At 45.2% G+C, this 16,278-nt stretch overlaps 1 protein-coding gene across 2 annotated transcripts in view; it reads right to left on the bottom strand.

Annotated features, from left to right (window-relative positions):
* Positions 1 to 16,278, bottom strand: part of usp33 (ubiquitin specific peptidase 33) — a 31,312-nt gene that overhangs the window by 8,515 nt on the left and 6,519 nt on the right. Inside the window, exons 2-18 of one of the 2 annotated variants that reach the window (XM_088597944.1) lie at positions 13,849 to 13,977; positions 13,256 to 13,309; positions 12,630 to 12,692; positions 10,283 to 10,432; positions 9,267 to 9,369; positions 8,691 to 8,760; positions 7,610 to 7,723; positions 6,656 to 6,734; positions 4,882 to 5,311; positions 4,070 to 4,213; positions 3,115 to 3,227; positions 2,494 to 2,666; positions 2,304 to 2,374; positions 2,060 to 2,093; positions 1,589 to 1,634; positions 1,300 to 1,480; positions 342 to 468 (exon numbers count right to left, since the gene is read on the bottom strand). In XM_088597944.1, coding sequence (XP_088454070.1) covers positions 342 to 468; positions 1,300 to 1,480; positions 1,589 to 1,634; positions 2,060 to 2,093; positions 2,304 to 2,374; positions 2,494 to 2,666; positions 3,115 to 3,227; positions 4,070 to 4,213; positions 4,882 to 5,311; positions 6,656 to 6,734; positions 7,610 to 7,723; positions 8,691 to 8,760; positions 9,267 to 9,369; positions 10,283 to 10,432; positions 12,630 to 12,692; positions 13,256 to 13,309; positions 13,849 to 13,935 — 2,039 coding nt within the window. In that variant the 5' untranslated portion in view covers positions 13,936 to 13,977. The remainder of the gene's footprint in view (positions 1 to 341; positions 469 to 1,299; positions 1,481 to 1,588; positions 1,635 to 2,059; positions 2,094 to 2,303; positions 2,375 to 2,493; positions 2,667 to 3,114; positions 3,228 to 4,069; positions 4,214 to 4,881; positions 5,312 to 6,655; positions 6,735 to 7,609; positions 7,724 to 8,690; positions 8,761 to 9,266; positions 9,370 to 10,282; positions 10,433 to 12,629; positions 12,693 to 13,255; positions 13,310 to 13,848; positions 13,978 to 16,278) is intronic. The other variant, XM_088597945.1, reaches the window with a different exon arrangement.

Raw genomic sequence — 16,278 nt, 5'->3', positions numbered from 1 at the left:
TGTGTTGACTTTATATACAGTATGCCTCAGAAGATTGCAAATACCTGAATCAGGTCCCCTCAATGTTCTCTGTTCATGCCCTAGAAAATGTGGTGGTTTTCTAAACTATGTGCAGAGGAGCAATATTTTATTGTATCTTGTTGACCAAAAGTGCAGAGAACATTCTCAATGATGTCTTACGACTGGGCTTTACAACTATAATATAGATCCCTTGATTTCCCATTTTCTTCTTCTGCTTCAGGATTTGGATACCTGCATGCATATACATTAAGTGTCATGCGTGTATTTTCTCCTCGTAAGACGTTTATCTCAACGCCCCAGCAGAAAGGTCTCCGTCTTACTTGTAAAACAGGACGTAGGCTTCAGCGTTTTGGACAGTCACCTCTGAAACCTCAGTAACACTCTGGTCATCAAACTCGTACCACAGGCCATTGAGGTCATTCCTGCAATATGCTATGTAGTGACCACCTAGAGAGGTCAGAAGGATAAAAACAAAAAGGTGTTTTCGACAGTAACAGGGCAGTGCTTAAAGAACTGTTCGGGCGGCACTCCTGACCAAAAGGAAACAGCGCTGCCCTCTGTGCATCAGGGGGTGACCCACATTATCGCATGATTACCTTCAGCATTCCTTGTCTCAGGGAAAATTAAAACCGATCCATTTCTTCACTGCTCTGTTTAAAAGCATTATAACGCCCAAGAAATTAGTTGCTGGAATTTACATTTATAGAGGTGGTATGACATACGTGGCCATATAATCCATAAAACAATGTGTACTGTGACTCACTACCTTGTACAACATACCGTTTTGAAAAATAACATACTTGAAGTGGAGAGCTTTACTGAAAGGGAAGCGTTCTAGGGTGTGAGTGGAGGAGATATTCACAGAATGTCTAAAATGAAGAGCATGTATAAAAATGTGCTGTATATGTTCAAGGACTTAGGCTGACAGCTGTGAAGGATGTCATTTTCTTGCTGCCATTTTTGACAATGAAAACAACACTTTACATAAACTGTGTAAAAAAAAAAAATGGAAAAGAATGCAACGACCAGTAAAAAAAAAAACATTTTTACTGGACCTTTTTTAGGAATGTACCTGAAAAGGCAAATATTTAAACTTGGACTGGTAACTCTTCACTATCAGGAACACGATACGGGAAACAGTACAGTTCACGGTTCATCCACTACAATGAATACTTTTTGGCCGTTTTAGTCCTCGGTTTAGTTTAAACGGATCGGAACCCTCATGTTAAACTGCTGTAAAAACCATTCAGAAGGGCGCGATCAGCCGGTGGAACTCACTGCTGGCGGTGCCATGGTGGCAGATGACCGAAAGCAGGTCGTAGCTGGTGGTCTGCGCCGTGCTGTCTTTGGCCAGGAAGGGCTGCATGTCCAGCCCCTCCAGGGGGAAGGAAACGTGGGTGCCGATTTTGGTGGAGAACATGAGCTCGTGCCTGAATCTCTTCAGGTGGATGCACAAGACCTGTACCGAGACAGCGCGGGAGCTGGGTTAATGCACTTCCAGGAGCTGCAATCCACATTTATCGGGGATTCTTAAAATCGAATGAAGACGGATCAACAGAATAAGTACCTCTGGAAGACTCTGTACTTTGCAAAATTTCACTCCATTTCTTAACCTGAAGCAGAAAAAAAAACATGAATTTTCTTAATCTGTATTTCGTATGAATACCTTGCAAGTTAAAATTAAAAAATGAATGTAGAACTCGGAACTGGATTATCCTACAGTTCCTGCCGAACGCCTGCTACAACCAGCCAGTAAACGCACATCAGGAAAGGTTGTCCTCTGAATTGTTCATCACAGGTTTCTTATTCAATGACCCTTCCTGTCTACCCCACAGGGAAAGCGAGCAGATAGTTTTTAACTTCAGGAGCGCCCCATGAAAAAGATACTATGACTGTAGCAAGACAGCGCAGTGCCACAAGATTTTCATCCTCAGCCCTTGTGTGCATACTAATAAACACCAACACGTGAAGAAAATTACATGTTTTTGGCCATGAACGGGTGTATAGCGTACTATTAAAACAATCTGCAGTGGCTTACTTTTTGCACTTCTCACAGCTGTACATGTTATCCCCTAAAAAAAAAAGAAAAACGAAGGTGAAAAACTGAGCAACAGTGTGTAGTTTTTTCCCCCCAAAGGACACATTAAGGCCACGTTCACACTGATTTGATTTCTGTTAACTGTAGTTAATGAAATTGCATTCACTGGCAGTCATTTTGGAACACGTCGTGCAGAGCAGCAAATGTCTTCAGTTTCTTGTAGGAAACTTGAGGCTTCTCTCACCTTTTAGCTCATCTCTTGCAAAAAAGGCAGCTAAGCAGTCTTGCAGCGTAACAACCGGACCCCAAAACCAACTGAGTGGGAAAAAATAAGGAAGATAAGTCCCGGACACACACACACACACCTTGTACAATGAATAACAAAAGTCATTTACAAATGCGATAAAGGCGGTTTGCAAGCACTTGACGGCCACCTTTTGATATATTCCATGACGAAAGCTATCCAGCCCTGAGGCGCATAAGCTTCCCCACATGAGCCGGCTTTGACCAGGGAGGTCTGGTGCGAGGAGGAGTGCAGCTTTGCCAGATCCTCTTTCCCAGGGATCGGCAGGGAGATGTCCTGGAAGGTTTCCAGAGTAACGGACACCTGCAGGGGGCCACACGCACAGCGCATCCAGTCACATCCACTGCCACCGCCACCTCCCACACGCCCCCCCAACGCGGCTTTTAAAACATTACAAGCTAGGGAGCCGCTTCTCCTCGTTTTTCTTTTGCCACACTATTGGGTTCCAATGAACGCTAAGCAGGAAAGACAATCTTAAAAACAAATGATGTCTAAGATCAACAATGCCACGCCGGGAATCTTTGGGGAGTGTTACTATGCTTAAAGAACATCATCAACAGAAAAAACAGACAGAAAGGTTGTGCTTGCAAATATGCAACGTAAAGGTTGTAATATATATTCACACTGTTATTGCCGTTGACCAGCTGGTTAAATAGGAGTACACCGTATCACTAACGAAGCCAGTTATTTTCATGTCAGTATGTGTCAGGAGCAATCAAGTCGACGTGCTCTTGAAGCCTATCAAACTCACCCGATCACAGGTTAGGCACTGCACAGAGCTGACAATTGTGCCATCAAACACGTCCGAGATCACGCTGCGGTACTTCTTCTGCGTCTTGTTCTTGGGCAGCGAGAACGGCGGAACTGGTTTACAAAACAGAAGCACGATTGGTCTTTCATCGTCGACGGGGAATTTGGCTACTTGAACTTCCCCCGAAAGTATTTACGGAAGTATATGACTTTCACTGGATCCGTGCAGTCAAACGGACTTTTTGCAAGTGGAATCTGGTCTTTAATGTCCGACACAATGATCTGTAAAGTCAGACACCCTAAAAACAGAATCCAGCCACAATATTTATAACGAGTGTGAAATCAGACTAGACTGTTTACTTTGAGCTGACTGTCTTCGACTTGCCAACACAAAGCAGCCTCACTTGGCCGTGCCAGAAGTACTGATTTATCACGAAATGAATTCTGTACTCTTTTCAGGACAGATTTCGAGAAGCCACAATTTTCAATTTTCCTCAGCAAGTTACATTTTCTTCAAGCTAACCACCGCGTGACACGAAAAAAAACAAGAACTAAAAGTTAGGAAAGGCCATTCATCCCATCTAGCCCAGCTGGTAGTAAGCAGGTCCAGCCACTTCGTGAAAGAAACCAGGGTGTCAACTTCAATGACCTAGCTGGGGAGCTTGTTCCATACTCTTAAAACCCCTTAAGTAAACAAGCGCTCCCCCTTTCAGTTTCAAAGACACCGCCACACAGTTTGCACCCCCCTGGTTCATGTTTCGCTGTTCGTCCTGAATGAAGCAGCATCAGACAAGAATCATTCAAAAAATAAAACTGAGAACGGCCAACCTTTAGAATAAATGAATAACCGATCGTAGTCGTGTACAGTTAACACCAAACAGAGGAGACGCGTTGACTGCGAAATCAGTCTGCCACAGTCGGCGCACGGGTCTGGTGGGAAAGTGTGCAACGGTCACCTTTCTTGTGTGAAGGGGCCAGGCCTGACCACACGGGGCCAGTTTTAGGAGGACTGCTGGACAGCTTGGCGTTGATTGCTTCATTCGGCGTGGGGCTGTGCGATCGGGAGGAGCCGAACGAAGCCGGAACGTCCGGGTAGCAGTCTGCTTAAAGCACGCACAGGAGGAACACTGATGAGCAAACGTTCACACAAGCTCCTCACTTATCCCAGGCTCAGAACCCATACAAAAAAACAAACAAAACCAAAACGAGTTTTGAATTCTATAAAAAGGCATGTTACAGCACGGTGCACCCTCCACAGCAGACTGTAAGAATAATTCAGTTAACACGCGGAGCATTAGTATGTGACGGGACGGTAAGAATCCTTTGTGGAATTTCATTACCACAGGTAGCCCTCACACGAGGAGACTCCGATCATCAAAACGTGAGTCGATTTCGGACAAGAACGTTTTTTTAAACAGGGACAGGCGCAGGAAACAAGGTAAATGAACCTGACTGGACACGCGACATCCAAAAAACATACATTTTCGGCGTGGGCCCAAAAGGGCTGCTCTAAAAAACGCCGAAGCATTTTGAAACGGTTCTTTGACATCGACCACGCAAGGGGGGGGGGGGAGGCCGAGAACAGGTTCCCCCACGTTTAAACGCAGCCGTTCACCTTTCACCCCTCGCTCCTAAACGCCGATTCTCAACGGGCTCCGACGGCTTTCGGCTGCAGCTCGTTTGGAAGACGTCCCCCCCCCCGCCCCCCACTGCGGTTCTCCCCTCCCTCCGCCCCCGTCGGGCCAGAGGACGCTCAGCGCAGGGTTACCTGAGGCCCGGCCCTGCATGGGCACCTTGACCGCCCCCTGGCTGCTGATGACGGCGGCGGCGGCGGGCTCGGCCGCGGTGTCGATGTCCTTGTCCACGTCCCCGGAGGAGCCGGCCCGGCACGGCCTGCTGCCGCGGTTCTTCTCCTTCTGCCGGCCCCTGCCGCTCGCCGCGGGGGGCACCTCCTCCTCGGGGATGAGCATCGCCACCTCGCCGGGCTCCTCCGCGCCGGGCTTGGCCTCGCCCTCGGCCCGGTCGCTGCCGCCGCACGACTCGCAGGACTGGAAGTCGTTGTCGGACTGGCCCCGGTCGTCCTCCGGGCCGTCGCCGGGGGTGAGGGCGGGCGAGGAGGGCTCGTCGGGCTCCACCAGGACCTCCTTCAGCTCCTCGTGCAGCTGGTCCATCAGGCAGCGCAGGAACTCCTGGGAATCCTAGGAAGTTCAGGCACAGACACCACACTCTGCCCACTCTGTCCCAGAGACACCACGCAACGCCAGGCAGCCGACCACAAAACGAATGTGGAAAACTAATTCCCCCCCCTTTCAACACTTCCTGCAACTCAGTGAGAAAGACTGCTCTTTCCTTTTAGAAGGCCACTGCAGAACTATTCAACAATACTGCTCAATAACCCACTTTGTATCACTGCTTATACCTGCCTGGTGCAGTTCATAGTGAAAGGCCTTTTCTACATACAGTAGTTTAGGTGGCAAACGCTCTCAAAGGAAATAATCTACTCGAAAGAAGAACCATTTTTAAAAAACAGAGGAAGTAGCATCTGAGTTTCACACTATCTTTTATACCGGTCATGCAATTCTGCTTTTGCCTTCATACGAAGGGGAAATGTCTAGATCTCGGCTTTCTTTTCACTTCACTGCAGAGCCGGGCTGCAGGACTAACCGCAGATGTTTTGTCTAAAGCGCTCACTGTTCTTGGCTTGTTGTTCCTACGATTGAAATGCTAATTATCTTGAGCGCAGTGTAACTGTGGTGTGACAAATTAATATTCACGAGCTGCTACAACTGAACAAATACAGGCACTTAGAGGAATTCCATCACAGCATCTCAGTGCTCTGAGCATAAATAGCCCTGACTAATTTAGAGTCCATGATTACAGTAGGGAAAGTACAGATAGAGCCATTCGTAACAGCATGTTAATTTTTTTCTTTCAAAAGGATTTTACTGAGAAGCATGAAGTTATTAAAGACTATAACAATCAAAAGTTTCTTTTCTCTTCCTGTAAGCATAACTGACTTTCTCCTGGATCATAAATTTAGATTTAAAATCAGCTAAATGACTAAAATGAGAAAACACTGTTCTGTCACAGATTTTCTTCCATCCTCTACGTTTGTATGAGATGAAGATGGCTGGCTTTGCTATATATTTCTATAAACACTTGCCTGGAAATCAAAGTTGTAACTCACCTGCCAAAGGCAAACTACAAACCCAAACTTTAAGGGCAGGCTTCCACTATGCAGAGAAAAAAACAAATCCTTCCATTTGGTACTGAGTTTGTTGTCAATTTTATTGAGTGAATGGCAGGTCAAAGCTCTGATCCTGTCTTGGTATTGTGTATACGTGGTATGAGAAGTTTTGAATTAATCAAGGACATACGACTGTAAATAAACTAATAAGGTCGGGATTTTAAAGAACTCCTCATTAAGGATTTATTCATTATAAACCGGTTTTAATTGAAGGAAATAAAAAAACAACAAATTTTGATAATTACTTTGTTCATTTTGTATAAGAAGTTATTTAGGGAGTATAATTACAACTCACCTGCTGTGAATATCCGCGGAACAACGGATTGATTGCTTTTATTCCCTGGAATAAACTTGTTGGCACTACATACCCAGGCCTGCAAGGCAACAAAATGCACAAATAAACATTTCAAAACCGGGCAGTTACCTAATGGATTAAACAGCTGCATTTAATTACACTCAGATAATAAACTGCTGCGTTATTGCCATGATCTCCTGAATGATTTAAATGCTTCACCACATTTAAGTTGTCTTGGATAAAATAGAATAAATATATGACTAAAAATATATATATATAGGTGGTCAACCCAGAAGATTTTGTATTAAATATCTGAAGTTAGCTAGCCACAAGGATGTTTACATTTTCTACAGTTTGAGGTCCATAACTACTCATGATCAATGAATGAGCAAATCACCATAACCCTAAACCATTAAGACAGGGGGGCCAGATTCAAGTATTCAGAAACCTCAAATACACTGACAAAGCCAACCCCAAGGAAGTCCTCGTGATCTAAAGTGAAACACAAACCAGTGGGACAGAAGCGTAGGGGTATTCTTAAAAGTGAGAAAAGGAAGCACATCTTTGACCTAAGGACTATGGGAATGTGAAGCAAGCTACTCTGCCCTTCGAAGCTGCACCCTGGTTTCGATCAAGAAACAGCTGAATCAGCTCCTCAGATCACTTCGCAACCAGCAACCAACAGATCCTCCTCATTGATTGTTTACTTCTCCAATTTTAGAAATCTTGGCACCCTTGCAGCATCCACTTCAGTCATAATAACCCTGTTTTAATATTTGAATCCCACGTCTTGCAAAGCTGCTCAGCAGTCTCCTGGGGGGAGGCCACACAGACAGTGCCAAGAGTCTGACTACAGGACAGACCGCGAACCTTTCATTCTCACTAAACGGGAGCTACAGACAGTGTGTACTCTGATCATTTCCGCATCTGAAACCTGCGACGCGGGAGGCCAACCTGTTTTTGTGCCAAATGTCCGAGACCAGCTTCTGATAGGTCTTGCACAGAGCAGGCTTCTTCTCCGTCCTCACGAGACCTCCGCAGTCGAGGAAAAACTGGGTGAGCGGTGGGCTTCAACCGAAGAGGGGACACAAATAAAAAGAGGGGACACATTAAACAAGCAAACTGCAAAAAAAAGCCCGTTAGTCGTATCTGACAACTGAGTGCAGATGACACTAGCTGTGCAAATACATAGTAATTATTGTACATTACTATAAGGTGTTACACCCTAATGTGCTGATCATCGGGCACTGTAGGATTTTAAGGAACATCAAGGGGCAACATAGCATTAACATTATAAGGCCCATTGTATTAATACAGCTCAGTCGAATCCCTTGAGCTCTGAACCCTGCGATGCACATCCATCGTTCAGTAAGTATAATCGCGCTACCACTCCATATCTGAAAAGATAAAATCTGAATCCCCCAACCACCAAACCACCAGCAGAATGCCTGATGTAGGAAATCTCTGATGCTGCAAATCAAATCCAGTTGTATTCAGTCATAAGACCAATAAGCAGAGCTGAAAGATGATCTCGTTATGGCAGAGAACTTCATCCGATAAGATCAGAGTAGAGCTTAAAAGCACTATTAGATTTGCAGTAATTTCATACTATTGAACGCATTCCTCCTCCCACTAAAAAACAAGACAGAAAATGCATGAGCTAGTAATAAACACAGCATTATTTAGTAAAGGGGTTTTAACAGCTTTAAAGCTTTTTTTACACTCGCAGACTAAAAGAGGGGCAAAAACATCAGCAGATGAGGTCACTGTGATCTGAACAGAGAGATCACTGAAGCCTAGGCCATGTCACCTCAACCTCTTTTTTCAACGGCCTTATAAAACGAAGCATCTTTTTGCAGAGACACTAATAATATTTGTGATATTCCCTCCCGGTCCTGGGCTGCCACCTTGTTTCTGGTTTTCATTCCACCTTGGATGCTCAATCACACACTTTGTTACCTATAAAACCCAGTGGAGTTCTGGGAGCGGGCTTGAACATCACTGGCAGCAGACTGAGCCGAGGAGCCCCACCTACCAGTTCGAAAGTGCCTGAAGAGCTGCGTTCATATAGCACGTGTTCCCAATGTTCTTTAATCCGGTGAGGCCTGGAGGGAAACGCAAATGTTGAGAGATCAGTTAAAAATCAAACGCTGAACTGTACAGCAGGACGCTGTCATTCATACTGTAAAGCATAAGACGGGACTTTTAAACAGTGTCTGCATCTGTTCTGCTCCTTGCTACATGGAAATATCTCACTTCAAATTTTTCCCCACCAGCAGCATCTAGGACAATCAGTATTAGAAGAACAGAAGGTAATTAAGTTACAGAGACAAAAGGACAGTAAGTAAATGTGCAGTTAATGCGTTACTGAAGAGCCGTCAGCACAGACACCATGAGTTTGCTGCAGAATGCCACTGCAGCTACACTGCTGATACAAGCGATCGCGACAACGGTAAGCACTGCTGTGCTCTGGTGCTAGTGGGATGGACTACTGGTTCACATCAACAGGAATCTGGCCTGACAGTCTGGATCACCTGCGCTGGCAAGCTAGGAGCTGGAGCCACTACAACGTCTCGCAGTCACATGCGGCGGCAATGAGCAACAGCTATACCTCTCGTTCTGAACTCATCCTCCTCTTCCATCTCTGTATCTAGGTCATCACAGACAGCTGCCTGGGGAATCCTCAATCCGGGGCTCCCAGGGACTTTCACATCCTGACACCAGAGAGACACGGAGAACACGGCCACATTAAGGCACATGGCACTGGCACATCCACAACAAGAGAGGCTAGAGAAAAAAGCAAAATTAAGCCTGCATGCAAGCACATACTGTACTTGTGAGGAACTGAATACCCTTTTCCCCTAACATTTAAACACTGTACACCCAGAACAGAAACTATCCCGGGCACGTTGCCCACGACAGACTGTGGATTCACGTACACTTCTGCATATCGGTTGCAATCAAGCACACTTCACCACTGAAACTATCATGATCCCAGAATTGAAGAAAAAAAAATTCAACCAACAGGCAAGAAATGATTGTGAAAAGGAAGCGCCAATCGATCCCAAAGAGGCACAAACATCGTGAAATAATAATGGATCGGGCTTCAAGATCTGCACAGCCAAGCCGGCACGTGGTCTGTGTGGGTGTGTGAGTGGTGTCAAAAGGCACCAACTCCACAGCCTCTTCAGAACGCCATGTGATCCAGAGTCAGGAGGCTCTGCACAGAGAGCACCGGCTCCATCCAAGGCCCAGCGTTGAAGGTACCGTAGTTGGAGGCTGGGCATCTCCACCTGAAAAGGCTGCGAAATAGCGAGATTCCCTGTATTTTTTTTACACAGCCAACAAAATGGCTAGGTCTAAATTTCATAACAACTGCCTCCCCCCCACTTTCAGGTCAGCAATTAATAACCACTTGTTTATCACTGAGAGACTTACACAGATGATGGGGGAGGGAGGGGTGAACTCAACCACACACAAGCAGGCTTGGGGTCGTACTTCCTAAAAGAAGGATGGGGCTGAGGGGGTCACTCGGGGGGGGGACACCCCCTGTTCCAGTGCCTCGGTCACTCGGCCAGCCTGCCTCTCCTCCAGCGCACGAGCGCGCAGCGGTCTCAAGGGGCCTACCTGGCTGCAGGTGTGCAAGGGGGAATGGGGCTTGGCCGACGGGGCTGGGGAGCGGGGCCCCAGCTTCCTCTCCAGAAACACCTCCTTCCCGCAGGCGTAGCACCACACGCGCAGGGTGGTCAGGTTCACCGTCAGGTTGTGCCGCGTGTCCTGGCGAGACAAAGGGGCGTCAGCACCACGCGGCTCCAGAGGCCCCCGATCCAGGCCCGTGCACCCGGCCGCTGGCTCCCGAGGTCGCGCTGCCGAAGCTCAGCTCTCCTAAAGGAACGAAGCTGAAACCGCCTGCCGGGCCGCTCCGTGGTCTTCCCTACTGCGGTTTCTGATCATCTCCGTAGGGGCCACCTCCACAAACCAGAGGCTTTGGTTAGCAGCCCCGGCAGCGGGAGCCCCCCCCCCAGACGAAAGGGGACTGACGAGTTAAGGCTCGACTCCCTCATCGTCATTCCCGGACAGATCAGCGGTTGACCGCCACGCTCAGCTATTTGATTATTGAAGCCGCCGCACGGGAAATTAATTCAGAAATACTGTGAGCTTGCAGAAACAAAACGGATTACGTACGCACTCTGTACCCCCACAAAACACATCCGATGTATGCCAGCTACCACGGTTAGCTCAGCTGTCTGGGAAACTGGTCATAAAGTTAGCATTCTTTCCCCCTGAAGGATAAAAAAAACACTGGCAAAAAGCACTGTGTGGAATCAGAACCCTGCAATTATAAATTCCACCTCTGACTGCAATACAGCGACAGCCTGTAAACCAGCCCTTGAAACACACTGAAACTGCAGCTTCAGGCCAACAGCCTGCCCAGTAACCCCAGCAGCCCAGGCACAGGGCTCAGGAGCCAGGACCCCAGCAGATGCCAGAATACATTATTAATGAATCACAATTAGCTTTCGAGACATTAACATTAATGAGGCAAATATTTTTGACCGGGGCGTGTTGTGAAACGTTTATTAAGAACCTTTGCCATAGAAGGGGGTTAACACCTCTTGTTTCTCGAAAATCCTGTCTGAGAGAGAGAAGTGGTTTGGAGAACCACCTAAAATAACAAGCTGCTATTTTTCTCATTTCTTTTAACGACCAATTAATTCTGCCCTCTTCCCTGCAAGCCCTTACAAGCTGCTTTTCACCCCCTGAAATAGAGTCTCGGCTTAATCTGAAGAGCTACGTAAAACTGCACCAGAAAATACTAGACTTTTGAATTGTTCGCCTGTTGCAGCTTCTGTAACACACCACGTTTTTTTTTAAGTGACCGTCATGCACATTTCTGACTACTGTAATTAAGCACACGTTGTTCAAGAAAACTGGGCTGAACCCAAAAGCTGTAGCAATCCCAATGAAGAGTCATGAGTTCATTAATAAAAAGGGTTCCATTTGATAAGTAAACATGCTTTCAGACATCCTGCACAGCAGCCAGACCCAGCTCGCTGAAGAGACAGCTGACACCAAATACTGCAAGTACTGCACATGTGCATGTCACTGGACTACCAAAAGGCTTGCTTTTAAGTGATAAACCCCAGGAAAAAGGTCTCCGATATAAATGGAGTCACAGGTGGTCACCCACTATTTTGTATTAATCACACCATTAAGACATAAATGAGAGGTTCAAGGTGTTGAGGGGCATTTTTTTTAGTACTGCTCCCTTTGACCGTGGTGACTCTTTCTGCTCTCTCTGCTGTTTCAATACAGAATCTATTGAAATAATTATGTACCACCATTCCCCATGTCTCAGGTTTCTTCAGTCAGTCAATCAATCCAGTGAGACACCCTCGACATCTGATGAATGCTGGCTATACAAGTACTATAATCCACGAATCAAACTGAACTTAAAACAATAACTGTGGTAATGCATCTTTCCCAGAAGTCAAAAGGCTGCGCTTATCGGATGTATTTATGGACACTATATTTTATGTCACAGCCTAAAACACTAAAGCCAGAAAAATAACCTGTTGCTTAGGATATTTCAATTATCATTAATAAAGAACGCAAAAATCAGATATTCCAGAGAAAACCTGCCGAACCAACCAGCCAATACTGCAGCTGAACATAAGAGTATAAGAAAGGTGGCAAACAAGATTCATGAAGCAGTTTCATGAAGCCAGAGTATCGGCTTCAACCACATGGCTGGGTAGCTTTTACCGGACTTGATTCAAACTACTTTGCAGCAGCTACAAAGGAAGCTCTTGGGCCGTCTTAAACTACCTGAGAGGCATGGGTTAGCTACACCATGCTCCCTATCGATGTATGACCTTGTACTCCCTGTCCAACCCAATGCTTACCCCTAACACATGTACTTTGAGCAGGTCTGCTGCTGTTCTGACCAGGGGATCTCAGCAGAGCTACTCACCTGAGAGTGACCGGTGCTGTGGTCAGCGTGCGACTCTCCACATCCCACATATGTACAGCCATTCTGCAGGGAGAAAAGAGGAAACCGCTCATTAGTCCCAGATGAAAGGAAAACTAAAAGCAATGACAAAACTCAAAGCAAACGTCTGGATTTCAATCCCCTGCTCATTACCAGGAGTGTGAAAAACGAAAAGCGGCAGAAAACCTGTTTGACTTTCATGCAAACAAACCGCACAATTTTCCCAAAACTGAGCAGTAAACTGAGTCCTTGTAGGATCCTTGCAAAACCACAAACAAGCACAAAGAAAGAAACAACACATGTAACAATGAAAGAGTATCTTGGTCTTATAGCAAACACATGCAAGGGTTCAAAATGAAATATTTTGCAAACCAACATTGTAAACAGTTCCTACGACAGCGACTCCAAAGTGGTCTGCAAGTGACCCCTTTCAGAGCCAGTCATTATACAGTCACTGTCTGGTATGATTTATAGTTATAAATTTAGATAGACACTGGTTATGGCCGTTGTGAATACATTGCCATGTGCCTGGGTTAACTGCAGTTAAAACCGTGCTGGTACTCTGCCTCCCAGCCGGCTCTGTCAGAAACATGCTTTATCATACTCACCTCCAAACAAGCCCACAAGTTTGGTCCACCAACTTTACAGTCCTGACATTTGCCCTGCAGAGACATTGTGGGATTGTCACACATACTGTACTTAAACCCGAAACCAGAACACCACAAAACTGAGATATACAAATTATGGAAAAGGACTTCGCCTTACATCTGTAACAACATCATTTTGATCAGGCATTTGTGTACATGTTACTGTTAATCAATGGTGCCCAATCCTGGTCCTGGAGACACACAATACACCAGTTGGTTTCTGTTACAGCTGGGCCCTCAGGTACACAATCAAACCCTTCATTGACTTATTAATAACAAGAAGATTAATGTGAACTGTTTGTTCCCAGCTCTTTCGCATGTTGGAGCTATAGCCATACTGTAAGTGAAATAAAACCGCCAACTTGTGACTAGATACAAAACGCAAATATTCAACTGAAGCAACTTCCTAGATTTTGGATAAGGCTTATACTGAAGGTGGGAGGGAATGGAAACCAGCAGGCATGGGGGGTTATCAGAACCAGGACAGGGAGCCACTGCTGCAAATCAATTGTGAAGGAGTGGTTTTCCCTAACCACCGTTTTTCACGAACTCACATGGGATTTCTGGATCAGCTCCTCTTTAGTGATCTCACCCACGCACTCCAGGTGCGGACAGTCACCGTTGACTCCGACGGGCGACATTCTCCCAGACAGATGCCTGCCCGTCCTCGGAATGAAGCTTTCCTGTGGGAGACACGGCACAGGCAGAGCTGAGACAGCTTGTGACACGCTTGTCAGTCCACATCAGCCAAACACCCTGTGCCACAAGGACCACAGGGAGGTCAGATCTCAACCTCTAGGGCACAGCTGACCGTGGCACAAGAAACACATTCTCCAGATGCGCCAGTCTTCTGCAATAACACTTCAAAAGAAACGCAGTTTAACAGATAAAATCTTCAACTTTATCCCTTCCAGGCTTCCCAAGCTTCTGCTTTTGTACACACTATTACGCCCTTTTCAGAGATGCACTGATAAAGTAGCGATAAAATAGTGATCATTACTATAACTGTTTCTATGCAAGGTACCCAGAATACAATAAAGGGAGAGATGTGGATTATATCAGAAAATCACAAAACCAAATACAAAACACAAGGCTCTGGCTGCTGGCAAACCCACAGAGACAGGATTCCACGCATTGCTTTCAATCCCCTTTGAAACTTAACGGCTAGAAATTTTTCCAATGTATTCTTATTTTTTAATCCAACCACATATCAAAACCTGACAGTCTAAAAACATAAATACTATCTTCTTTAGCTCAGGGCCCTTTTGTACAACAGAAACATCATTCGATAGCATGGGAGTGGAGTGAAGGGGTTACAGCCCGAATATTTGGTACGTAAAAAAGCTCATGTTTTACTGCAAGCATCGGTCTTAAATCTTAATTATTTAATACAGTACTTGCAAAAAAAAAAAGCCCAGTTACTCCTCAAACGACATTGCTTGCTTTTCTGCAAATGACAACCCGAACGTGCTCCCTGTGATTTATGACTTTGAGCTTCCATCATATTGCCCTGTTCAGCATATTGGTTCGCCAGACTCTGCACAGACATCTGCTGCTGCAGTTAGCAGGGAATAATGTGCCACATTATAATTGTGTGTGTGGTACATACGAGAGAGAGAGGCTGCAACTGGACAGAAGGGACAAGGAACTCCATTTGCCTCATATGCATTCCATTTTTAAACCTCTTGATTTTTTTTCATGTCATAATTACAGCACGTTCAGAAGGAACAGGTCTGTTGTACTACTGAAAACCCTTTTCATCAGGCGTTTATTGCCAGGCTCCCCTGCAGTCTGCCGCTCCTGTTGTGAATTATACATGAATTAAAGGCTCAGACAGCTAACACGTCCCCAGAGACAGTACCCAGGAAAGGGAATCAGGGCTTTGCTACCGAACAAACATCAAGCACTAACGGTGATTTTATTCTAAATAGCACTCATAGCTGTCTTGATATTATTTTCCAATTTCACACAAAAAAAGAAATGCCCTAACCAGGAAAAATAACTGTACACACTTCCGAACCCTTTCAATGACATCCTCTGACCAAGCCGAAAACAACTACAGAATACAGTGGAAAACAATACTTCCTACTGAAATGGGGCTACTACACTCAGAGGAAACGGCTTTCGTAAGGTATGAATCATTAATCATTTTCTGAGAAACGTATGGTGTGCAGATATTGTGTTGATGTTTCCATTGCTCATATAGCCTGTGAAATCTGAGTCCCTGCAATAATATGAAAATTAATATATAATGCATACTGGTGTGGTCAGATAGCCTGCATATTTACTTTCTTGATACAAATGTGGTGTACAAACTGCATTTAACACTGGAAAAAAAAACTTTGGATTGTAAACAAAATAATAAATGCAAGTTTTGTTATACAGAAAACATCAAAACACAACATGACGGAAGAGTTTACAAAACTCGGAGAGCTTGCAAGAGGGCTGACAATCACAGGAGCTCAATGCAGAGTTTTAGGGAAAAACAGCAAGATTGTAATAAAATGAAAATAAAAAATAAAAGCTGGTTCCATTAAATAACAGCTTACTGGGTAGTACAACATACAAAGCTGAACAGCAATCTATTTTAGGTGCAGTGCAAAACTCTGGAGATTGGCATATCTTAATTGCATGACAGAGCATAGCCTATAAAAAGCCAGTTAAGGAGACAAAGTCAGAAACTTCCTAGATGTTCAGAATTTGCACCAGTAACAGGCCACTTACATGCTCTTACATCTGTAGGCATCAGGAGCTCAGACAGGGTGATTGTAACCTCTAAGAACAATGTTAAGACAGGCATGCATTCTGTTTCACTGTCAAACACATCTACAAATCTCAATTATGCAGAAGATACCTGAAAGCAAGATCTTTAAAGTGGACGGGCAATCTTTAGTCTAGAAAAGATCCATTTGACAAGGGCACACTATATTATATAACTGTGTTACTGTACATACTTTACTATATTGGTGTTTCTTTTGGGGGTG

This window comes from Lepisosteus platostomus, chromosome 11 (assembly GCF_059453375.1).
Source record: "Lepisosteus platostomus isolate fLepPlt1 chromosome 11, fLepPlt1.hap1, whole genome shotgun sequence".
Classification (NCBI taxonomy): domain Eukaryota; kingdom Metazoa; phylum Chordata; class Actinopteri; order Semionotiformes; family Lepisosteidae; genus Lepisosteus; species Lepisosteus platostomus.
Note: the sequence above shows the minus strand (reverse complement) of the source record. Positions and strands in the feature narration are given on the sequence as shown.